Here is a 27602-nt window from a genome sequence, read left to right on the forward strand (position 1 = left end):
GAGAAGCTTCAGAAGTATACATTCAAGACTCTATCGGTAATCAAACTTGTAATGTTTTAGCTAGGTGATGAGTACGTTGCCTTCGGATCATTAGCTTGGTATAAAATTGTCAAAAGTTCTATTTTCAATAAACTTACGATATTTAAACGTCATCAATTTCAGTTTTTCTTGGAAAATTTAGATAGTAAATGACTAAAAACTATAGTGCGTCAAAAATTTCGTAATATGTTCTCTGAATACTATGAATGTAGTTTCATTTCGAATGTCAACATATATATTATTTACTAATATTTGTGTTTCAAAATAAAAATACACAATTATCCTATAAAAAGAGGAGAGTGCCAAGCTATCGGCTAATTTTATATGGTAGTTATTTTGAGATAAGTAGGATTATAGAAGTATTTCATTTTGAATAGGCTTTAGATTGAAAAAATGTATTCACACTCAAAATTCATTTTGATTAAACGGTTAAACTAAATCGCAACTACTCAGCACACCTGTGGGAAAATATTGCTGATATCGTATATAGAAACCGAGTAACAGGTTCACCAGAGAAATGCGTATTTCATAAAAAATGACAACAAAATATGAGGTTTGTGGTCAATAAGGAGGCACTTATACCTAGTACGATCCAAGTAAGACAAATGTGATCCGGGATTCCGTTGTTTAGTACAATCTACCTGTTCTCTGGATCATATTTATCCTGAAAAAAGCATGTGAATTGATGAAAAGGATACCATTAAAAGGAGTATATATATTTGAATGCCTTCCATCAATAGATCGATATTAAAACATTTTTGAACAGAAACTGGGATAGAAATTAAATTAATTAAGCAAGCTTTAGAAAGTTTATATTAATAAGTGATGCACATGTTATATTTCTATACTAAAAACACGACAAGCTAGGCTAAAAGCAACAACAGTGTTTAATTCAATGAAAATGCAAATCATTGTGAATTAAATTCATTACAGCCAATAAGAAGCATGAAAAATGACCAATCAGAATTTAACAGCAAATACCCAATCAATTTCATTGTAATTGAAAGTATTGGTTATGTTAGGTCACTTGGTAAAAACATATACGGTGCATTGTACATCTTTATTTTTTCTAATTGAAATTCACTTTAAAACAAAATGGTTATCAATTTGAATGTAAGAGTTTTTATCACTAAACTAACCAAACTCAATAGAGTTCTAAATATGAAGTTATAAAATTATATTTTTGTGAGTACAGAAGATGAAAAATATGTTCATGATATTCATAAAATTATCAGAAATTGTTCACTTATTCTGGAATATAAACAGTTGATTATTTTACTGAATTATCCTATTTTTCAGTATGTTTTGATTTTATGTAAGTGATTAGTTAACATTGTTAATGATAATCTTAAATGTCTTGTTTTGCCTTCTCAGTAATAAACAAAATAATATATTTGTAATGTAACAGTGTCGTGTGCTAAGTATCAATAATATGGTTCGACCTCATAATTTCAAATGAATTGAATATTAAGTGAGTTAGTCATAATAAAAACATAATATCTTTATGATATTTCAACGCGTGATAAAATTGAATCTCCAGCATTTTGTTGCTGAATACATATCACTTCTTCAGAGAACCGATAAAAAAAAGAACCGATCTCGAACATACTTCAAAAATTATGCAGTACGAACCTTGAATACCATGAAATTTAGTTACACATCAAATGATAACAAACAGGTTTTTCGGTTATTCAGTAACGATTTTGTATACTCTCTGAGGAAGCGACTTACGTCAAGTCACGAAACGACTTAAATTTAATTTTCTACAAATTGTGATATCGCGAGTATGTTATTTTTCATTACAGTGCAATGTATTACACACAGTACCTAAACTTGAATTAGTATATTTCTCTTCAAGAATTCATGATTTGAGCAAATTGCCACTAAAACGTATCGTCTGCTACTGATTTGCAGTAGATAATATTGACTATAACCGATTTAAATAATTCGATAAATTTTATTATGATTATTTAAACCTTTAAAGGTTTATTATCTCACCGAGTATTGGACAGTTCATTTTTTTCTGCTACACAAAGATGTTACATATTTTGAATAAAACTCTGAAGTGTAATTTGCATTTACTGTAGGGTTGACTGTTGTAGAAAATTACTGACTACATTCTTTCATGTTTGTAGCCTAAAATTAACTAGAAGTATCGTTTATCAATGTCAATGTAAACAATCAATTTGTTTTCTTCACTATATTTATTGTGTCTTCATATGAGATATTATGAAATATTTAGTATCAAAACGTTTTGTATTCAATTACTATAAATGTTAGTGTATGAAAGGAAATTACAAAAAAATGTCACGCAGATGAGAAAGCGATAAGAAAACTTAATACAGATGCTTTCGATATAAATATTGCTGACTATTATATGAATTGTTTTAAGAAATAAAGCAGATTCTAGACTTCATATTTAATATAATTGAATATCCGAAAATATCTGTTGAAAAACATCATAAATTTGGCATGGAAGAAAGGTGTGCGTATTGAGTAAAAGGCCATAGATAATTTAAAACAGATATATGTGTATCACTGAAAATAATCAGTGAAATAGTGATTGGTTGTAACAGTTAACTTTATCGCAAGTGTACACAGACAATTTATCAATCAATAAAATTTCGAGTGGTTAGTGCTAATAAAAGATGTGTTTTCAAGATAGTATCATTAAAAGTCCTAACATCCTGTCGTTTTTCGGTAAATTTTCGGAATTTTGAATTTAGGTAATTGAAAGGAATCAGCTGAAATCCTTGTATTTAAATTTCGCGATCATTAACATTCATAAAAACAATATCCACATTCGTGAGGAAAATGGTGATCTGGGTGAGATATCAGTTCGGGTTGTGCGCCGTCTGTTAAATGCGAAATCACTAAAGTCTTCAATTAACCGGAGGTAGGTTTTAGAAATTAAAACTGATTAACCACTGAATGAAAATCAATGTACACCTGTATTTATGTTAGTAGTAATCCTAGATATGTGAATCAAATACTTTATATCATATGTATACAAACAAAAGTAAAAGTTTCTTGTGTCTAAGTGCGCATAGAAACTAAACAGGTGTAAGATGTATTAGTTATAGTTACTATCAATGAAATTTGAATAGTAACCTTCCAAATGTTGAGCAATACGGAGTGAAAGTTTGCTAGTAGTGTAGTGAACGGGAACACAAGTGGGAACAATCAAATGTAAATGAACACACAAATTACAGAATGCTTTAGTAAAATCTGAGAACTATATAGTAAATAGTTCATTTGTAAAATGCCAATCAATTGTCTCAGGCATTATGGTTTCTTCACTTCTACAGCAATCATTCTCTGTTCTCGTTCTCTTTTATTCGATTTTGTTAACCTTCTGTCACCAGGCATCTCACTTTCGATTCATGATAAATATTACTTCTATCTGTCGAAATCGGTAGCACACACCACAGTAGGTTTAAGATTATTCCATAATTTTTTGTACTTAATATTCATTATTATTTTCCCAACAATACCATACTATAAATGTCAAACCATATAGCTGACATTATTTATTATGAAGATAAACGTTTCTAATAGATGTCAATACTAAATAATCGTTCTTTCATTTTCATTTATTCTAGACTCGTCAAAAGCTCAAGAAGTTAATCAACATAACACCAATACATCTCATTTTCAAACACACCATTGAATATTTACCTAAACATTTGATAAGTAATATTTAAAGAGAACCTTTGAAAAATTCTATAAATTTCGATGTTTCACACTGATTTACTAGCTGTGATCTTCTTATGTTTTGTAATATTTTTCATAGCTCTTTGGTATTTGATATTTTATCCCGATTCAAGACAGACTATGAAAGGTACAAGACGTGTCAAATCTATAAATAAACAGTCAAATAATAAAGACGCAAGAAAAGAAATTGCTCGACTGTATAGCTTTGATAAAAATGCCTATAAAGAGATGAATCTTTATTCATGTGGTATTAGTACTACTGAACATTCGGAATATGATTCATTTGGTGATACAAGTTTAAAAACAGTCAAAGAAATGATGAGATATAAAGAAAGACAACAAAGATATAGTTTACAACAAATGTCATCGTATCAATCAAATGAGAATGATCAAATATTACCAGTCGCTAGTGATAAAACAACAAGACTTATTTTTGGTTTACAAAATCCACCATTCAATATTACCAAACTTCAAACGGTACAACCAGATTGTAAAATGGTTACAAAGAAAGGGAGATTACTTCGAGCATTCTCTGAAAGTTGTACAACTAAATGTGCAAGTCACACTAGTAGTATTAGTCATGAAAACAGTGAGATAAGTAACAATAAAAAATCAATATCATCTGATAAAGAAACACAAAAAGGGATTCATTTACCAAAGTTAAGTGATTCAAATCTTGCCGGAAACTTACATCTTTGGTCAAACAGTACAAAATTCAATAAATCATTATTTCGAAGTGAAAAATCATTATCATCACCAAGTGAATCTGTATGGTCAGAGGTTAAACGTCGCTTAAGTAGTACTGAAAAAGTTTTCGATCCTGTTATGCGTATCTTGTCTACAGTACCGTTGAAAAATCAAACAGATTTAGACAATAATACGTGGACAAATTTCACGACGAATCCAGATACAAATGGACATATATGTTTTTCATTGGCGTATACATGCACTGTCGGAATACTAAATGTAACAATTAACCGATTAATCGGTGTTAGTAATCTTGTTAAAAATTCAAATATTTTACCAAGTCAAACATCAACTAATTTTGTTGTAAGTTTACGTTTAAGACACAATAAAAGTTCTACAATTTACATAGCAGGAGACGATGAAGATAATGAAGGGAGAATAAATTCGCGTAACAAAAGTGAAGGTTTCCATAAAAATTATTTTACACAACCAGTTTCAACTTCATTAAACCCAAATTTCGATCAATCATTCTTATTCTCGGTCACGGTGAATGAATTAGATAGTGTTGAATTAGTTTTAGCGGTATTCCAGTCAACAACAGTGAATGAATTTACCAACCTTAATAATAATAGAATACCAAGACGTAATAATTCCGTCGTTTCATATCATCATTCATATCCTTATGGAAATGATAGATGTCTACGTAGAGTGAATATGATATCTGAAGAGATGAGATGTATTGGTGTAACGTTTTACAAATTAAACCAACATGAATTAATTAATTGTCCCGAAAAAATGCAAAATATTTGGCAGGAATTGAGAAAATTACCAGAGTTTCAAAGTAGACAGACGAAAATAGCAAACTGTGATAACAATGACTCAATAAGTGATTCCAGAAATTACAAGGTATATCCATTCACTACAGAAAATCAATTCGAGGATGGAAAAACTTTGGTAAATGATGTCTTATATTACTCAGATGTTTTCAAGTAGTCACCAAAGATTATTTACACTTTGTTGTGAATATTTTTGATCGATCGACCAGTTTTAATAGTAATTCATAATAAGGTGATTGATTTCAAATGAGAAAGCAGTCAATTATTCTCAATGATTTCAGAAGACGTTATCCTTCAAAATATTTTTGAAAACCCCTACATGTATGAAAGAGAATCGATGATGAGTTGATGCATACGGATGACTAGTTGCACAAATCATGAATCACGGATTCCATATGAATATGAGCGAGATTTCTTTCATAATCATGAGGGACTAAAAATTAACTAGTTGTAGTAGCATATTTGAACGCATTTTATAAGATACACTAATGGAAACCTTCTAACTCATCTGAAAAAAGCGTTGACATGTTAACATCTTTCCATTACTAGTTATTCGGTTCATTTATGGTGTTAAATACAAAAACCGTTGTTAAACAGTCTATAGTTAGCTAATGTTTATAGAGGATGCATATATTTTACTGAGTGACTATGATTAATCAAAAGTGTAATTTTAATAAACAATTATGATTCCGCTAGAGCCGTGTTTTCAGAGATCACTCAGGGTACTTAAATATTATACGATTTGAATACCAGTCAAGAAAATACGAAGTAAAACAACTAACGATCTAACCGTTTATTAAAATTTTCTTTCAGGTAGTTTAGATATTTAAATTTATTTAAAATAGATTTATTTCACCAATTTTTTGCTGCAAATCAAAATCAGAACAATTAATCAAAAATAATTTAACGTATAGATAACTACTGAGTTATTAAACCGGAAGTCAACGAACATTATTTCCTTACATTCAACTACTTCAAAATATGATTATTTCTAAACATAGTTACGTGTGGTCATATCTGCTGTCACTTTTGAGTCAAATCAACTACATTTATCATAGATGTTAGTTACCTCAGAATATCAGGAATCCTTTCACATAAACATATAATTCATCAGTATTTAAATGAGAGTCTCAAAATAATTAATATCAATATTAACAAACAGCTAATTTATTTATAGTCAAAATTCAATTTAATCTAACCGTTTGACTTTTTTGAATTTAATACAATTTTATCAATTTGGAAACCGCTATAAATGACTTAAAAATAGTTATATAAAATCTTTAAAAAATTATAACGAAATTATTTATAATCTCATTTCATTCTGTGATCAAAAATGAAAATACACCAAACTGACTGAAATAAATCTTATCAAATTTCAGTAGTTCAGTGAATAACGTGTTCAGAGTTTGAGACGTAACATATTTGGTTCGATTACTGCTGTAAGGATCATCAAGATAACAAACACTAAATAGAAAGAAACCAATGTACTGGATTCCAATACTAGGCTATTTCTTTACTTGACTACGTAGATAATACAGTTTGAAATTATTTCCCTCTCTGTCTCTGTATATATATATATATATATATATACGACATTTGTTCGAATTTCATTTTCTTTTAGATTTAGGATAAATCTTTTCTCGCATATAAAATCCTTTAAAGGATTTTAAGAACTACTTTCACAAATAAATTCACTCACAGAAGAATCAATGCAATAATAATTAGAAATAAATAAACTCGTTATGATTAGAATATCTATTTATTATTTTTTTTTCGTAATGTTGACACAATATAGAATTGTGATCAATTAAATAGTGATGAAAAAAAAGGGTTTATGATGTTAAGGTGAATTTCATAGTCACACAAATAAATTGTCAAATATTTTGCATTATTTCTACTTGAAGTATTATTTATATTTCAGCCAAATGTTAGTTCAGAAGTTCCGCAAATTGAAGAGTTAAAAAAATCTTTGGTGAAAGTAACTATTCAATACAAAATAGATTCTTCTATCTTTGACATTTTTATAGAAGAGATGAAAAATGTGAAAATTTTAAAAAATGAAAGTAAGTTATAACTAAGCTTCTAATACTTTCTAATGTGGGACATATTTTGTAAAAATTAATAAAGAATTCAAACAAATCATTTTAAAATACATTGACAATAATCAATATTTTGATATACAATTTGAACAGATGTAATTCAATAATTGTTTTTAAGTAAAACATTATTAAAATACTTGGTGATAATATCAAGCATAAGATATAGGGAAAATCAACAATCAAATCGATGAAATCGATATAAAATACAGCTTTATTCATGAAATAAATGTTGAAAAATATTATTGAACTTGTAAACCTGTGTGTTAAGATCAATAAGAAATGTAATAATAAAATGTGATAACTATAACAGTATGTGTGTTGTAGAAGGAAAAATATCAAACCTCTGAGGTGGAAGATAAATTATACACTTTAATAATTCTAGTTTAGTTTGGTTTATGACGCCACTTTTGGGTTTGGAATAATATAAACATCATGGTTAATATTATTGTCCGTAGAACTTTGAAAGACTATTGAAAGTGTTTGATTTCATTATCAGGAACAAATTTGTTTAGGTAAAATCAATATTAACGACCTTTGATAGTATTATCAAGTTGTTTCATTTTTAAACGAAATTAGATAATAGATAAGCTTTTAGGATAGAGTATTTACTGAGTTAGAAGACTGAAACTTCAGCATTAGAAAGGAGTAAAGTTAGCAGTACAGTGTTGTGTGATCCTAATCCAGTCATAAGTTCATGTTGTAGTAAATGAGAACACAAGTGGAGACAAAATTACAGAACATCTTTGTAAAATCTGAGAACCATACAGTGAATACTTAATTTGCAAAATGTCAATCACTTGTCTTAAATGTGACTGTTCCTTCTGCAAATATCAGCCAATTGTCTCAGACTTTAATGCTCCTGCATTTCCATACCGATTGCTTTCCGTTTCCGTTCTTTCCTCCTCGATCGTCTTGAGCTTCTGCTGCCCGAAATTCTAGTCCTGACTAGCGTTATAAACTAGTGGTGTCGATATAAGTAACACACCCCAATATTACAAAGAAAAAGTTAGGAACAGAAGAAAACGAGAAGGGAGATTTAAATGACAAGTCGAGGATAACTATATTCATGTATGTTTTTGATCTTTTTGCAACAAAATGATTGATAGAGAAGACTGAGTAAATAGACTTTTGTTATATGTACACTACTACAATAGCAAAATGATTGATTTACTAAAGGCAAAGTTTATGATTAACTAACGATAACGAAAGGGATTCTCAAAAGATGTTTGCACCGTTAAAATAGCCTAAATGACCATTGCAAAATTAATTTTTTTATTTAGCTTATAAATGACAGTGTTATAACACCTAATATTACTACATACATACACCACACTTGCATTCAAAAAGGGTCGTTCTATAAAACATTGTCTTAGATTTTATGTCAAGAGATGTGGATGATCTTATAAATTATTTCAACTGTACAGAGGATAAAATTCTTTTGAAATAGCAAGTTATAATACAAAGGGAAACAAAATATTTAATAGGTTCAAAGAACTGTTTGAGGATGGCAAGCAAAAAGCCATACAGACTAGTTGTATTTCCTATTTCGTTTCAAAGATAGTATGAAAAGGATCAAAATTTAATATGAGCTGTGTTTCATGTAAACCATTTGTTATGCCTTCAAATAATAAAATTGTTCTAGATCATTCGGAAACCGTGCATCACCTGGACGATATGTATGTCATTATTACGCATAGATGTTTATAGATATTATTGAGCATACAGCTCTCCATCGTGAATTAAATTTAGCTAGCAAACAGTACAAAACAGGCAAGAGAGGCATAGCTATTTCATACTACTGTGGGACTGCTCTGTTTTTCATTTACGACATCTGTCAAAGATCGAACATAGAGTCTTCAAGCCTCGTGGCGAGGGTTTAACCCTTATGCTGATGAGTTAACATTCAGAAGTTTTAGTTAAAAGACGTGACCAATGAAGTTCAATTAGTCGGGAGTGTGACAACTGTCATCGATAGCAGATTGAATTAGCTACCATTTTTCTACTCTGTTACTAACAGTATATTAATCACTTTGTTAGTGAATGGCGAAGGATGGAAATCAGCTGGGGACCAGTTAAACTGGTTCCTAACAGATTGGGTTACCGTTTCCCATCTCCGGCCTAATAGTAAATCAATGATTTTCTTCGATCCCAGTTTATTGACAAATTATTTTCGGTCTTATTCTTCGCAGTTCATTCAAATGAGTGTTTTATGATAGGTCTAGTTGTTGCCTTCCCTATTTTCGTTACTTAAGTGTCCATTACTACTTATAATCACTCCACAGTCATTTCACTAATCTATGGGTAAGTGGTTTTTACAAACTACTGCGGTTGGTGCCTATAGGAAGTTGTTAGTTTTGTAAAGTCTGCTGACTTCCAGCTATTCAAATGAAAATTCGGAAATCGATTAAACCACTTTGATATGAACAAGTAGTTAGTATCACTAACTGTAGCCCATAAAATATGGTAGTCTAGTGGGAAAATCAACTTGTGGTAGCATATTTTTTTCTTCCTTTTATGAGAGCCGTTATACTGTTCAGACATTAAGGCCAGATGAAGTGATTTTCGCTATGCGACCTCAACGCTTGATCCAAAATGTAATGAAATAGTACCAGGAAATGTATTGTAACTCATGATCATGATAAGTTTGTACCCCAAACGTTTTTTTGAAATTCCAAAGCTTGTGTAAAACACTGGTTTAGAATCGCTATTTTCTTATTTTTCTAAATAAAGCACCCTAATATAACCACTGGACACTCTCCCTCAACATCTAATTTTGTGAGAACACTTGGATGTACTAGGAAGAATTTATATAGTAAAGATTATTAACAAGTAATTATATTAAAAAAGTACGACAAAAAAGAATGCAGTATCCACCGTCTACTATATTATAACATTTCCAAACAACTTACATAAGGAGAAGTATATCATTACTATTATATTCCATATAATATCAGTGAGTTCAACAAAAAATTGATTTATTTTTCCACTAAAAAGCAACTCAACGACAGCTCGTAACCATTTTCTTTGGTCTTTTATTATGTAACCAGTGTTTATGCAGTTGAAGGAATTGTTTCCCAAACCATGAGACCTGATAAAGATTTGTTGACAAGCATGATAAATTCATCATTCAACTACAAAATACGATTAAAAGCAAAAACTAGTAGACTTTTTCTAGGGTTTAATAACTTTCAAAACATTTCCTGAAATTATTAAGCAGAAAACTTCAAACTACTTACTGATCAAATTAACTTAATATTTTATAAGCAGTGATGAATGGTGACTAACGATGGAACCCAGGACGCGCATCTCTTCTTATTTCGGACTGGTCAAATGGATGTTGATATTCACTCCAAGACTCCAACCTGATATTGTTCGCTCCAAACCTTATCGCGTTATCAACAAGCCAGTGATTATATGGAATCAATAGCTAGTTGGATAACGTGATGATATTTGAAACGAACGATACTGGGTTGGAGTCCCAGAGTGGTTTGCAACTCTGGGATGCAGTTAAATGTAGGTGACTAGTCCTCAATAGGAAGAAACGCGCGTCCTGGACTCCACCATCCATCTCTGTTCATAATGTTTGTGACTAAATGTCAATATCAAAGCAACCCGCACAGGATGCACACGTGACAAAAGAGACTGATCAGTTGCCGTCCTAAGCATCAATGGGAAGATTCAAAAAAACTAATGCAAATGAGCTTAGTATTTTTTTCATGAAATCATTACATATTAACTTTAGCCCACTGTTTATAATGTTAATACTATTGATTTTTTTTCTAGCTGAAATGATGTTTCAAGCATTATTCTGCCTTGGTAATACAACCTTATCCGTTGTACGATGCAAACCGATTCGCCTTGATAAAACAAAACCATCTGATGAAGAGAAAAGCACTGATCAAAATGACTTATTCCGCATTTACAATCATATTTCACTTCCTGATGACGAACATGTTTCAGTAAATGTTGATGTGAATCGATTATTAAACTATAATAATATTGGAATAATTTTACAAATATTTACACGAACAGATACATCGAATCACTTAAGACGTGTGGCAAATATTTCAATTGGTGTGACTAAATTAACCGATAACTTAGCATCAATTCAGTGGAACGCTTTAATTAAAGAGTTAAAACAATTGAAAAGTAATAACCAATTATTTGGATCAACAAAAAAATTCACTTATTGGCATTTAATAGAATCATCCTGATTAGGGCTCTTTTCTCTCACTTTTTTTCAACTCGTTAAATCAAATATAATTGAAATGAAATAAACATTTAAACAAATGAACAGTTGACATGTTATAAAAATATATTGTGTTTATAAGTTCATAGAGAAAATGTATGAACGCATCCATGCATACATACGTACACGCATGGATATATACATACGTATATACATAGAAAAGTAAATTCATATAATTGAATATACCCCGCGACTTAGATATTTGCTATTGTTTATTTGTTTGAGTAGATGAGTTAACTTTTTTTCTGCATATTACAATATTTATAACTATTGATAACGCTGTCTTACTTACATTTTTTATCGGATATACATAACATATATTGTATACCTATTCAAGGGAGGGTACAGATTGGAGCTCATGGCTATATGTTTATATCTCTGATAAAACATCACCTTTCTTAATATTGAAGATATACTTCATTGTTCAGTACGAAGGAATATAAAAATATGGTCTAGTTTAACTTGTTTTAAATTGCATCACCCAACAAAATTATTCTTATAAAGTGTATGTCTCTTACATTAGATAAATTGTGATAAAGTTTATAGGAAAAGATCAGTTAATGCACATTGAAGAGTACAAAATGTTGATAAACTTTAAATGATTAATTATTGAGTATTGAACACTGTCATATTAATTTAATCTTTACAGGGCTAATCGAAATCTGTGGATGAAATTACAATTTGATCACTAGTTTAAATAACTGGACATTAGATGAACTATTTTGAGGTATTATATGGTTGGAGGTTTACTATCAGGAAACTGTGAATCAAGGTGGTTCACATTCTTTTGTCAACCGTTATCAAGCATCTTTCTAATATGTTGAATCTTGAACGAAAACATCTGATAAATGGAAGTGCGTATTTTACTGCATAGAATAAAATAATTAGTTAACATATCAAACAAAACATAATAATTTAAGATTGGTTAGTATTCGCTAGTAATAGACAATTATTGTTACGGAATTTTATTTTGTGAGAAAACATTAGGTGTGCGCAATTATTTGAAAAAATATTGTTGTAAAGAATGATTCAGTGTATCATTTTAAATCAAAGCTAGTTCTGCTTAAGTAAATAATGAAAACTAACGTCCAGTGAGTCAGTCTTGAACTACGTAGAATATGAAGAACTTGTTCATCTGATCAGTTTATCGTATAATATCGCTAGAGCAAGATGAAATTACTAAGACAAATGTTAGATTTTTACAATTAACAGTGGTAGTAGTGGTACAGGTGGTATTTGAAAAGATTAGTTATAAAAGAAAACGATGATCCGAGGAATGATAAATCTTGAGATAAAATTTTAAAACTAAAAATCTAGGGGAAAACAAAACGCCTGATTCTTTTGGTATAAAATTTCTACAAGTAATCCACGTAGGAATTATTATTATCACTACTATTATGAGTAATTAGGTTAAAATGCAGTCACGGAAATGTAATGTGTGGGCTACATGTGATTCGTAGTTTTAGCCGCAAATGGTTTTTTTAATTAATAATAATTATTTGATGAACACAACTCTTAAAATCAACAGTTAATTATTCTCATTACATATTCAATATTGAAAATAAATACCAGAGATTTACAAATGAAAATTTTATTTATCCAATAGAAACAGAACAATTGGATACATATATTTTAAATTTATATTTCAATAAATAAAATTAAATGCAGTGAAAATTCAACAGTCTCTGCAAATGTCTTATATCAGTATTGATAATAATATGCAGCCTTAAAAACAATTTTGAGATACGATTCCAGTTGTGATGAAAAGCCCTAAATAGTGGAATTCGACCATATCGGTAGTTAGAATGTTATTCATAATAGGGAATGGAGGATAGTTGGGTCAGTATTGTGAACTGGTAGAAATTAGACATTGGCACTGCTGGATTCCGGTTCAGACGTGAGGCGTTATCTGGGTGGTCGTAAACTTCTAGTTTGATTCCCGTTACTTATTTTATAAATATTGATTTTACTCTAGTTTGCGTAAGCGGCTGAAATGAATCGCATTCCAGGTAAAAATATTCACTTCATTCGTTTGAAATAGATAAAGTGATTTGAAGTGAGAAAGACTACAATCATGTAAATTAAGTTTATATGTTACATATAGCTATCAACCACGCTGAGCAAATCTTCGAAAATACTTCTGTGTTAAAAAATACGTGATATTACATAATAATATAGACAGACAACTATCGAAATATTAAGAAAGTAATTCTGTATGGATAATTGTTTTTTCGCAGTGATATGCAATTTAATTTAGATGATTTTACGGTGGTGTTGAATTGTGAATTGAACGAAGTTTGCAACTGCATATTCATGTGCGTACATCATATATGGTATATATAGTCGGTAGGGTTATTTATGCTCAAAAACAAAACCTGAAAATTAAATTATTTCCACTAAGCTACTTTTTAGCAGTATGAAAAAGTTGTTTTTTTCACGCTACTCTTCATCTTAAACGGTAAGCAAACAAATACAGTCGTGTTGGTGAAAATAAGCACGATTCATTCAGTAGCTCATGCATGATTTAATAAAAGTGAATGGCGTACGGCATTGAGACAAACCAAGAACTTTACAATTGTTTTTTATGTTTTAAAATGGCAAATTAGAAGTAACCATGCAAACGTTGCTTAGTTACAGATGTAAACCTACCAAACTACTGCAGTTCGTGAGAACATTTTCCTGGTGGAATGGCTAGCTCACTTTATCTCCATTATTAACAGAAGTAATTAACAACATTCAAACAAAAAACTCTTTATATTAATAGTTCGACAAAACAGTTTATTTGAAACATTTGGAAATATATGGAGTCATAGATCTCCAAACAAAGAAAGGAAGGGAAAAGTACAACAACAATAAAAAGGAAACACATTGTAAGCAAAAGTTAAAAATTTGCAGTTCAGTAGAAACATAATGATTCGTTTTTCAAAACCCGAAGAAATCCAATATCCTTAGATGAATTGAAGTACTACACGTATATAGTTAAGTTAGAGAAGTACCAATAACGGCACTTACAAAACGGCAGTAGTAAATAAAAAAGCAGGAAGAGTTAAAACAAACCACAGGATAAAGAGAAAGGTGATGATATGTTTGTGCATACGATTGGTGATTCAGAAAACAATTCACAAAAGCAATAATGATTTTGGAGGAAGAAAAAAATCAAACTCCATTTCCGTTTAGTGATATGTGTATATTACTTTAAAACTTTTAGTAGTATAAGATGAGATCAAGAAAAACATTGAAAATGAATGTTCAGCATAAAACACCGAAAAGCAAATTGCCAAAAAAAACAATATGAGTTAGCATGTCAACTAACAAGAGAAATTGACGTCAAAGCTGTATAGTTTTAAGTTAATTAGTAGTTTAAAACAAAAGCTGTATTCAAAATTCAATTAGTTCAGTTGTTTGAAGAGAAAACTGATGAAAATGTCATTATAACTTTAACGAAATTCTAAGTGCTTTCATCAAACTATAATGAACTTCCTGAAAAAGCTGAAATGGAAAAATATTTAATCATCAAAACAGTCGTTTCTATCAGCTCAGTTTATCCATAATGTGTTTTCAATATTAATTGCATCATACACAACACTTCTCATAATTTTATTGCTGATTCATGAAGTGAGTGCTGTGTACATATATCCTTTCACTAAAGATTTCAGTCATATTGACTATTTTTATACACAATTCTCCAATCTGAACATATCTAGCGTATCCCTGCTTAACATTCCATATGAATGCCTGAATTCTAGTATGATTTGTTTAGTGAACGTTGGAAAAGTTGTAGATAAGTTCATACACTATTATAACTAAAGAAATAAATGAAACAATGGCAATGCAAATCAACACTTAAGCTAGTAACTTACTTGTGACTAAATACACCAAAGAGATGTAACTGAAATCCTAATAAATCTTATCAAATTCCATTTCTCACTGAGATGAAATATAAATAATCAAACCGCTATGTTTTGCTTTATGATAAAAAAAACTATATACAGATGATCATTGTTGGTTGTAATCTAACTTTAAACTCAATATTTGTTATTGTTATCTTTTACAGTTTATAAAATGAAATCAAGTAGTTATAAATTTGTCGATCAACCTTATAAAAAAATACCATATTTATGTAACCATTGAGAATGATCATGTGTAGTACGTTGTGATGCGATGTGCTACTCATTCAATCATATGAACAAATAAATATTAAATCCGATCTTTTAGTGCTCTGATGTGTCGTTTGAAAATGTTTGATGAAAACAAGAGAACGATTTCACTTCAAAACAAATGAAGCCTTTGGAAAGCAAACTATCTTCATCAGTCCTTGATCAGTGCGTAACAAATATTTTCTAAATATGACTTTACAAAGATGAAACCTGAAACTGTTCCAAGTAAACTGGTTTCAGGATGGTTAACATTGTATATATCATAAACTATTTAGGAAATAATATCAATCCACATATTTTAATTGTGCTTATAGCACACAGAAAAAAACATACAGCAATCCAATCAAGGTAAGAATAACAACTACACTACTTACCTTATTCATTTATAAAATTCTGAATATATGGTATTGAATTCAGCTGAATCTCTTGATGATTATTAGGACTAAGTATTTGATAAACTATTATAAGAAAATGGTTCCTGACGTGTAAGATCATTTTCAGACTTTAATTCACTGGGGATTATTTATGAGCACGATGTCTTTGGATTGGTTGTTAAATTTGGATTTGATGACATAATGGACACTGTACGTTTCATCGTAGACCCAGCATTTATATTAACACCAATATTTTTGCCCGTTGATTCGTGTGAATTAGTCAGAGATAAAGGCATGACTGGATGAAATGCCGTAATATTTGTATTCATAGCGGATGCGTGCTACAGTTTCATTTAAGTAATTGTTAAAACACATGGTTAGTTTGTTTTTAATGTATTGATTGTTATAAACAAATATATTTTAGCGTCTAGTTAAGTTTACTACTTATTTCGAGAATAATACATGTCCAAAAAACAGACTTTAGTAAAGTGAGTAACTTCAACTCAACGAATTCAAGATAGGCCTTAGCAACAGGTTTCAAACCGTACAAGATTAACTGGAAAGGGATCGAAGAAGCACTAACATTGAAGTACCAGGTGATGATAGGCTGAGAGGAGTATTATCACAAAGAAGTGATCCCTATAGATATACCAGGCAAGATTTAAGAATGAAAGAACAAGAAAACATCAATTAACAACAGTCGAACAAGAACAGAAAAAGTTAAAGCACAAGTTGAATACACAAAAGCAGACGAGTAAGTGAAGAGGAACATTAGAACCGAAAAGCAAAATACGTGGAAGAGCTAGCAATGACAACGAAAAAAGCTGTAAGAGAAGGAAATATGCAACAACTTTATAACATGATGAAGAAACTGGCACGGAAATATAATAAACCAGAGAGACCGGTCAAGGACAAACAAGGCAAGCAAATCACTGGAATTCAAGAACAGAGGAACAGGTGGGTGGAACAATTCAAGGAACTCTTAAATAGAACAGCTCCATTGAATCCACAGAATATCGAAGCAGCACATACAGACCTTCACATAAATGTCACTCTACCAACGATCGAAGAAATCAAGATGGCCATCAGACAGATCGAGTGTGGAAAAGCAGCAAGATCTAACAATAAATCAGCCGAAGCACTAAGTTCAGACATAGAAGTAACTGCAAACATGCTCCACGTTCTACTCAGGAAGATTTGGGAGGAACAACAAGTGCCGATGGACTGGGAGGAAGGTTACCTCATCAAGACACCAAAGAAAGGAGATCTGAACAAATGTGGAAAGCATAGAGGCGTCACACAATCTGATCACACATAATATACTTGTTAAGAACATTTATATCTGAAGAATAAAAGGTTAACTAGACCGGAAATGGGGGGTAAGAGTAGACAAGGATGATAATAATAACAATAATAATAAAATTGTGAAAACAATTTGAAGCCTGATCACTCTGGATAATAAGCAAATATTACGACGGTATTCGAAATTTATAAAACGGACTAATTGCTTTATATTTCTTAAAACAATGATAAAATTTCATCACCACCCCCCCCCAGTTATTTTTCACTTGTCCTACTGTGGTTGTTGAAATCTTGTCAGTTGTTTTATGCTAATCTCGGATCTTGGTGATTTTGTGATTGGAAATGGACAACATTGGTTTTGAACTGTGAATCAAGTTGTCACGACTTAAGTGATTTCGTTTGAATTAAAAAATTTGTCAGTATAATGCATCCCTTAAGATTATATATATAATACATGAATGTCAACCTTCCGTTCATTATAGACTTTATTCGTCGCACTGTAACCGGTGTTTAAAATCAATGGGTGTATCTTAATAAAATGTGTGTGTACCTGTAACAAACAATTAAACATGATAATACCCGTCACAAGCATTAAGTTCTTTGACTATAAGAAAGAATTTGACAACGTGGATAGAAAGACAACATGGAGCTTTCTTCGACACTATGTTGTACCTGAAAAGATCGTCAACACCGTACGGAATTCATACAACAGATTTCACTGCAATGTTATGCGTGTAGAACAGCTGTCAGATGGATAGGACATACATTACGGAAATCACCACGAGCCAAGCCTTGACTCAGAATCATCGATGCAAGAGGAAAAGAGGCAGACCAAAGAACACACTGCTCTGATAACTGGAGGTAGACATCAAGAGAATGAATATCTATTGGAAACAACTGGAAAGTAGAGCCTTGAACAGAGTTGGTTTGAGAATCCCAGTCGAAGGCCTTGGCTCACACGTGGGGTAGCAGGCGTAAGTAAGTGTGTAAGTAAAGTAATTAACAGAAAACTCAATCTAAACAAAATCTGAAGAGGAGTAGAGTTTTCAAAGTGATAAGTTGTATAGTTAACAGTCATTATCTGATGAATATTTATTAAATTTTGCAACAGTCTTATATTATCTACGTTTTGATTGATCATCATTGTGTGTTTGACTGAATTAAGTTAACGATGATATTAACTTCATAAAATCTGAAGATCGAAGGCTAATTACGGTAGAAATCCGACAATAATTATGTGAAAATGAGATTCATGTTTCAAGAAGATTATTTGTTCTGAAACTCCTGTTCTTCGAAACAGACTAATAAACAGTCAATATCATCCAAGGAAACCTATAAAGACATTTCATGATACATAGGTTCAGACGATTATCTGCCTTTTTAATATGATGATTAAAACCAGTCGAAAGTCAGCTTTATGCGCGTACAGTATTTCGCCAATCTAAGGCACTTCAAGGGTTAATATTTATCAGATTTTTTTAAAGGAATTAATGTATAAATAAGAGATCCTAGTGATTAGAACAATAATGAGATGATAAGTTTCTAACAGTTTATTTTTACGGGTTTATTGGACTGTTTTTAAACAATAGTACCAAATCGTATATATATAAACTGGTTTTGAAGTACTCTCAGTTATTCATAATTTTCCATGCATTGATGCGAAAGATAAAATAGCACAGTATCCCTTGTCAATGCTTGCATTAGTTGGAGACTAATGGATTAAATTGAGACAACTGAAAAGCTTCTTTATCTTCATTCTGATATTACTATCACTACTACTACAATGGAAATAAATGCAGACAGAATCACTTTTTAGGAAACACACTACAGTAGTAACAGAGATCAAACAAGTTCTTTTAATCGGGCAAAGTAAATGAAGTTTATTATGAATGAAAAAAAACCTAGAATTTTATTTTCTACTAAACCTAATAGTGAATGTGATAACACATTATTCTGTTAAAAGAAAGCTTTATAGCACTCTTTAGTTAGAGTGTACGAGTAGGTGGGAGGAAGAGTAGGAACGAACAACGCAAAACATGACATCAGTTCATAAAGTTATTGACTGTTGGTCTGAGCCATATCGGACGGTGAACATTACTTAATGAAAACTCTTGCGGTTGTTATAGTCAGTAGTTTGAGATATCGAATGAAACTGGTCAGCGTTGGATGGTAAATAGTAAAGTAGAAGCAGCCACCCTTTAACTTCCCTTAGATTTTGAGTTTTAAAATTATCTTACATTTTAATTCATTTGTGTATCGGTTGTTTGAATCTTTCCATTGATGTTTAGAACATAAGCTGATCAGCCAATTACTAACATATGTGCATCCTGTGTGGGTTGTTTCGATATTGCCTTAAGTTCAAAGCAATATAAGCATTCTAAGTACATATTCTTTATTCTCAACTTATAATGTCTATGTATTATTTTTTTAACTACGACTGCTGCTACCATTAACTCCGCCTGTAGCTCCTCTGGGGGTTACTGCCGGTCCCAAGCCCGGGTAAAGGAGGAGGGTTGGGCATGGGGTTAGCGACCCCATCCCGTAGAAAATCAACTCGCTAAAATAAACGCTAACCAGAAAAAATCATTCAAACCATTCAAACTCTGCCCTAGGAGTAGAAGGAATAATTATGACGTCTCATGATGAAAGCCGAGTTCCTTCGGAAGTCATGAGGCCGATGCACCTTCTTACAACCAGAGCGACAATTTTTATAGGTACATGGAATGTCCGAACAATGTGGGAGACCGGAAGAGTCTTCCAAATTGCTGTAGAAATGAGAAAATACAACCTGGAGGTGCTTGGAATCAGCGAAACACATTGGACGCAGGTTGGACAACAACGACTGTCTTCAGGAGAACTTCTGTTATACTCCGGTCATGAAGAAGAAAATGCCCCACATACACAAGGAGTTGCATCGATGCTGTCCAGAAAAGCACAAAATGCACTTATTGGATGGGAATCTCACGGACCAAGGATCATCAAAGCCTCCTTCAAAACAAAGAGAGAGGACATTACAATGAACGTCATCCAATGCTATGCGCCTACTAACGACTACGATGAAGACGCTAAAGACCAATTCTACGATAGGCTGCAGTCGATCTTCGAGAAGTGTCCAACCAAGGACCTGACCATTCTGATAGGAGATTTCAATGTCAAGGTTGGAAAGGACAACACTGGATACGAAGACGTCATGGGACGACATGGACTGGGAGAAAGGAACGAAAATGGTGAGAGATTTGCAAACCTATGTGCCTTCAATAAACTGGTCATAGGTGGCACCATATTCCCACACAAAAACATACACAAAGCCACTTGGATTTCACCGGATCACACTACACAAAATCAAATCGACCATGTCTGCATCAACAAAAAGTTCAGGAGGACGATGGAGGATGTGAGAACCAGAAGAGGAGCTGATATAGCATCCGATCATTATTTGCTGGTCGCCAAGATGAAACTAAAACTCAAGAAGCACTGGACAACGGCGCGGACAACATCACAAAAGTTTAATACGACCTTTCTTCGAGATGCTGACAAACTCATCAAATTCAACATAGCCCTCAGCAACAGGTTCCAGGCCTTTCATGATCTACTCAATGGAGAAGGGACTACCATGGAGAGCAACTGGAAAGGTATCAAGGAGGCAATCGTTTCAACATGTCAAAAGGTTCTGGGCCAAAAGAAGCACCATCACAAGGAATGGATCACTGTTGGTACACTGGATAAAATTGAAGAAAGGAGGAACAAGAAGGCAGCAATCAATATCAGCCGAACCAGAGCGGAAAAAGCCAAGGCACAAGCCGAATACACAGAGGCAAACAAGCAAGTGAAGAGGAGCATCAGAACCGACAAACGTAAATATGTGGAAGATTTAGCGATGACAGCGGAAAAGGCTGCAAGAGAGGGAAACATGAGACAACTGTATGATACGACAAAGAAACTTGCTGGAAATTACCGTAAGCCAGAAAGACCAGTGAAAAGCAAGGAAAGCAATGTAATCACCGACATTGAAGAACAACGAAACAGGTGGGTAGAACACTTCAAAGAACTCTTGAATCGACCAGCTCCACTGAACCCACCCAACATCGAAGCAGCACCCACAGACCTCCCAATCGATGTTGGCCCACCAACAATTGAAGAGATCAGCATGGCCATTAGACAAATCAAGAGCGGCAAAGCAGCAGGACCAGACAACATCCCGGCAGAGGCACTGAAAGCAAATGTAGCAGCAACTGCCAAGATACTCCACATCCTCTTCAGTAAGATTTGGGATGAAGAACAAGTACCAATAGACTGGAAAAAAGGACTTCTGATCAAGAAACCAAAGAAAGGCGATCTCAGCAAGTGCGACAACTACAGGGGCATCACTCTTCTCTCAATACCAGGAAAAGTCTTCAACAGAGTATTGTTAAACAGGATGAAGGATTCTGTGGACGCCCAACTTCGAGATCAACAAGCTGGATTTCGTAAGGATAGATCGTGCACAGATCAAATCGCAACTCTACGTATCATTGTGGAACAATCAATCGAATGGAATTCATCACTCTACATCAACTTCATCGACTACGAGAAGGCATTTGATAGTGTGGACAGGACGAGACTATGGAGGCTTCTTCGACACTACGGCGTGCCTGAGAAGATAGTCAATATCATACGGAACTCCTATGATGGACTAAACTACCAAATCGTCCACGGAGGACAACTCACCGACTCGTTTGAAATAAAGACCGGTGTTAGACAAGGTTGCTTACTCTCACCCTTTCTCTTTCTCCTGGTGATCGACTGGATCATGAAGACGTCGACATCTGGAGGAAACCACGGGATACAGTGGACAGGCAGGATGCAGCTTGACGATTTAGACTTCGCGGATGATCTGGCTCTTCTATCACAAACGCAACAACAAATGCAGGAGAAAACGACCAGTGTAGCAGCAGCCTCAGCAGCAGTAGGTCTCAATGTAAACAAAGAGAAAAGCAAGACTCTCCGATACAATACAATATGCACCAATCAAATTACACTTGACGGAGAAGCTTTGGAAGATGTGGAAACCTTTACATATCTGGGCAGCATCATTGATGAACACGGTGGATCAGATGCAGATGTGAGGGCGCGGATCGGCAAAGCAAGAGCAGCATACCTACAACTGAAAAAAATCTGGAGCTCAAAACAATTGTCAACCAACACCAAGGTTAGAATTTTCAATACAAATGTGAAGACAGTTCTACTGTATGGGGCGGAGACGTGGAGAACTACGAAAGCCATTATCCAGAAGATACAAGTGTTTATTAACAGCTGTCTACGCAAGATATTTCGGATCAGATGGCCAGACACTATCAGCAACAAGTTACTGTGGGAGACAACAAACCAGATTCCAGCAGAGGAAGAAATCAGGAAGAAGCGCTGGAAGTGGATTGGGTACACCTTGAGAAAATCACCTAATTGCGTCACAAGACAAGCCCTCACATGGAATCCTGAAGGTCAAAGGAGAAGAGGAAGACCAAAGAACACATTACGCCGAGAAATAGAGACAGACATGAGAAGAATGAACAAGAACTGGATAGAACTAGAAAAGAAGGCCCAGGACAGAGTGGGTTGGAGAAAGCTGGTCGGCGGCCTATGCTCCATTGGAAGTAACAGGCGTAAGTAAGTAAGTAAGTAAGTAAGCTGCTACCATTACTTCTAATAATTAGCTATTTGTATTGATTATTGCATCTCACTATGAAAATATCTGTCTTCCCTTAAACTATGAGATTAAAATTGCTTTATATCTTTCTTTCTTACTGTACAATATCCTTATATACAATTTTTCTTTTATATGTTACCACCATTAAATTAACTCCTTCCATGAATTCTGTGTTCATCTTGTTGTGCTAATGAGGTTACCTGATCCTACGTTGTAGCTGACTGACTGACTACAATTATCCATGAACTCAAACGTTGTATCTGTAGTATATTATCAACAGATGACTGTTATTACTTTGGTACGATGAAAAGCATAATGCAAGTTATAATTGTTAGTACTGATTACTTAACATACTTCTTCATACAATTTTAAACGTGTTCTCAATCGTTCCACTTCAGCTGTCAATCGATAATTTTCACATTCTAGTTCTAAAAATAAAGAGAACATATAACTAATTTTTAGAAATATTGACAGATTATGACATCACTTACGAATAATAACAGAATACCTAAACTTAATAATTCTACCTATATGACACCTAGTTATATTGTTGAACTAAGCATTCATTAGATATTTGTTCACAGTTAATTTTAGAGTCTTTGATGTCAAATCCGTTCATAGAGTGAAGATTATTGATCCCTTGTCACATCATTAGTGTACACTGGTAGAATATTTCAAACTAGAGTTCCATATTTCTTAACTACTTTTCAACTGATATCGTTTCATTATTTTTATTTCCAAAGAGGAATTTATCATTAAAAAATACTTTTGCTTTAATCTATAATTTGTAAAGTATACAATTTGATTAATTCGAAATGAATGGAAGGCAAGAGTATACCATACTAACAACTTTCAGTGACTAACTAGCCATTCATGAAACAGTGCTTGGTTATAAAATAATTACCAATGGAAAGCAATAAAATTACAGAGGAATAATAGTTTAGATATGACCAACTCTTAGGTGTTAAATTATTCATCATAGTAAAAGAAAAAAAGGTTAGATTTACATATCAGTCGAGCTAGTGTTATTAGCCTATAGGGTCTCATCACCAATTGACATTATCTATCATGCCTAAGGTTAGGATTAGGAATCAAGAGTTTAACTAGAGTTATGAGTTAGAATTATGAATTAGGGTTCTCATCAATAACTAACATCAATTATAACGCAATGAAGCTTCGCTATTTTTTTGTATATAAACATAAGAAAGTGAAGGGTGAGGTTTAAAATTGAGAGTTAGTGTAGGAGAACATTATCATATTCGGTGATTAGTTCATAATAAGTATTTTTATCAACTTCAAACGTTTTATCAATTAAATATAGCCAATTTTTGCTTAGTTTATAATTACGTGCAAACTATCCTTTGCTGAGCTCTCAATTTCGTGCAAAAATCCATAAGGTGATATATTGATTCCTTTTGATTCACTGAAATCCGTCAGTATAATATACTTTTACACAAAACGAATCGAATTTTTGCATACATTTTGTGATTAGTTTACAATGAATGGATTTTCAAATCTTATTGAAATGTCCTCTAAAAATGATGACCAGTATCCTGTTGATACGTTGTTCAGAAACAAAAATACTTGGGAAATTCAAATAATTTGCATTATTTTCTGCATTTTAATTGACTCTAATAATTTTTAAATAAAACCTCTTATTGGATATCAGTAGCGAAACGTATGCGGTAAGTTGCTATCTAAAATAGTGTAATTAAAGAAAACTGTGTAAGTGATTTCACATAAAAAAATTCGTTAGTAGCTTGAAAAAATTAAACAAACTATTTCAACTAAGTAATATCGCTTATTATTAGTATTATTATTGCTATTTTATTGTATCCAAGGTTATATTTTGTAAGCTCCACAGGATTTGAACTGTTTTCAATCATTTCTGTTTATATACACTAGTTTTGTACCTTCTTCCCATCTTTTTTTATGTTTATCACAGCTGTGAGTAATATTACGGGCAAACATTTCAGATATAAGCTGAATCCTATGAACTATCAATAAATTTATGTTCAACCAAAAGGTGAGTGCACTGAACAGCAGTCCACACTGTATTTCTCTAGGGTTGTGAAATGTTGCCTATTTAATCGGAAGATATATCAAAGCTTAGGTTACCGATTATAGATGTCATCGAAGGATTGAGCACATTTTATGAAACGACTGAGTTAATAATGTTGACATTATCCATAAAGTACCAGACAGTGACTGCAAAAAGTTTGATAAGGTCGCAAACTTACATAAACTGAGACGATGAAGAAGTGTATTAAGTATGCCTAACCACTGCTAACCTCGACAGATGATGTGAATTGTTGTAGTTGTCTGGATGGAAACTAGGAGGGGACCAAACCAAAAGTGACATCAGTTCATGAGGTCAATGACGGTTAGAATTAGTTTTGTTGTTAGGTACACAGTGGTTAGGGTTCACGCGGTAAATTCGATCAGTGGTTCGAGGCTATTATAACAGAGTGACAATGAGGAAAGTTGAATTTTGAAACTGTGCTACCTGAAGTTTTTGTTTCTATTTTGTTCTCTAATTACAAAATATTTAAAATACTGTATTTTTGTATTCTCTTGCTTGTAAGCTATTGTCGATGTATAAACTGTTGTTATATGTTATATTTTTCTTAGGTTGATGTTAATTTATTATGGACCTATTGTTCAGTCCTATTTCACTTGTGGCGTAGTTATGCTTTGATTGCAATTTATTAGTTATCATGATTAATGATCAAGATTTTATTCTAGATCATTGTATGAGATTTGAGTTATGATTATATTGACTAGAACGAAGAACTGACCTGTCTTTTCCCTTCATCTTCTGATTGGCCACTAAGTTAAAAGGAGTACAGAGACCAATAAGAGTTAACGCCTTGCTTGTTGTTCATTGGTCGACTTATCAAACAGCGATTAAGCTATCGGTTCTACTAGCGGTAATAAAGGTGAACTAATCAATAGGCAGACTAGACCTGATCATACGGACCCCATGACACTTAAACCAGTAAAACAAACTGTTGTTGTTTACTCAGACATAACAGAGAATTCGGTTGAAAAATGGATCCAGAACGATCAAAATAGAGCAGAAGAGTTCACTCTCCAGCTTAATCTAGATATTGTTTTCCAGTTCTCTTTCATATCTCTCTTTCTGCACCATATTCCAAATATTTAGTCCTTCGCAATATTATTTCTACTCCACTATTTCAAGTCCTTTACCACTCATTTTGTTAATTTCATCTCATTGCCACAAAGTGGAATGACATATTAGGTTAGTGTTTATTCGTAACGAGCTCTACGTTGATAATGACTAATGACTAACTGGAAGTTGTGTTTAAGATAATAACTTGATTGAAGATGTGACTTCGACCTCATGCTAATGCAAATAAATGTTTTCATAGCTATCGAAAAAAACAAAAATGTTAATTCGTGATGGAAGCCAAATCCAAACTCATCATATTTTGTAGCATTCTCTTTATTTCATTACAAACTACATGTTTGCCAAATTATTTCAGAAGTTGGTAAAATAAGGAAATGGTAAATTCTTCAAGATGTGAAAATAAAGTACAAAGTAACCTGAGGAATTTCACACTGAGGCAAAACAGCCGTCTACAGCTTCCACTTTTTCGATGGTGGTCTAACACTGATTGGTTCATGACCTCAATAAAAACTTAACAATCTCTACAACCCCATACGGATAGTAACCTGCGAGGTTTGTTCATGAATGTTTTTTAATAAGTTTTCGAATAATTAATTCCGGTGAGTTAAAGATAGTCATGTTACTATGTGACAGAATAAAGCAAAGTTCTAATAACATAAACGACGATAGATGTTTGAGTGGAACTCAGTAAAATTTCCTACGTCCAATTTCGTCAGCAAATTTGAAATAAAGTAAACTTGTCGATAAAAGTTTAGCATATGGGTAAGCCAATTATAACTGAGAGAATTACTTTTGACGTTTTGAGGTCAATTCAAAAGTAAATGACTTTTGTCTCATATATCGTAAAACGAGCAACAGACATTTTGCCGTATAGTAATTATAACGAAAATTATTGTCATTATATTAATAAAAAATGACAGTTTTAAACGTAAGAAATGTTCAGTTTATTCTACCAACTTTGAATATTACATGTAAATCAAGTTTAACTCTAACTCCGACCCGTAACCCTAAATCATTAGTTCTAACTCTAAACTCAACCACCAACATTTTATAGACTCCTAAAAACGATTTGCTTCCTTATAAGGGTCCAAGAAGACTGATGTTCTATAGATATTTGGATGAATCCAAATCTCATTACTTTTTAGTTACTGACTAAAGAACGTTTGAAAAACTTCAATTATTTGTGCAAAATCACTGTAGCAATATGGTTTATTGCTGCAAGTTATTCATTCACAATGGCTGTTTTTTTATTGGTTAACAGCTGGACAAAATTTGTAACAGTTATTTCTAAAATCGCTACCTATATTATGC

General features: G+C 32.6%; 2 protein-coding genes across 2 annotated transcripts in view; one reads left to right on the forward strand and one right to left on the reverse strand.

The window, feature by feature from the left end:
* The first annotated feature begins 1095 nt into the window (after positions 1-1095).
* On the forward strand, positions 1096-11973 carry Smp_125940.1 (hypothetical protein). Its single transcript, XM_018791202.1, has 5 exons — positions 1096-1354; positions 3642-4230; positions 4261-5394; positions 7198-7339; positions 11159-11973. The coding sequence occupies exons 2-5, from the start codon at positions 3775-3777 to the stop codon at positions 11587-11589; spliced, it is 2163 nt and encodes a 720-aa protein (XP_018645614.1). The 5' UTR covers positions 1096-1354; positions 3642-3774; the 3' UTR covers positions 11590-11973.
* Positions 11974-16304: 4331 nt separating this feature from the next.
* Positions 16305-27602, reverse strand: part of Smp_125930 (centrosomal protein of 72 kD (cep72 protein),putative) — a gene marked incomplete at both ends in the record, with an annotated part of 29753 nt that continues 18455 nt past the window's right edge. The window contains 2 exons of the mRNA XM_018791203.1: positions 16305-16496; positions 23495-23568. Coding sequence (XP_018645615.1) covers positions 16305-16496; positions 23495-23568 — 266 coding nt within the window. The remainder of the gene's footprint in view (positions 16497-23494; positions 23569-27602) is intronic.

The sequence above is a fragment of the Schistosoma mansoni genome, assembly GCF_000237925.1.
Source record: "Schistosoma mansoni, WGS project CABG00000000 data, chromosome 3 unplaced supercontig 0192, strain Puerto Rico, whole genome shotgun sequence".
Lineage (NCBI taxonomy): Eukaryota > Metazoa > Platyhelminthes > Trematoda > Strigeidida > Schistosomatidae > Schistosoma > Schistosoma mansoni.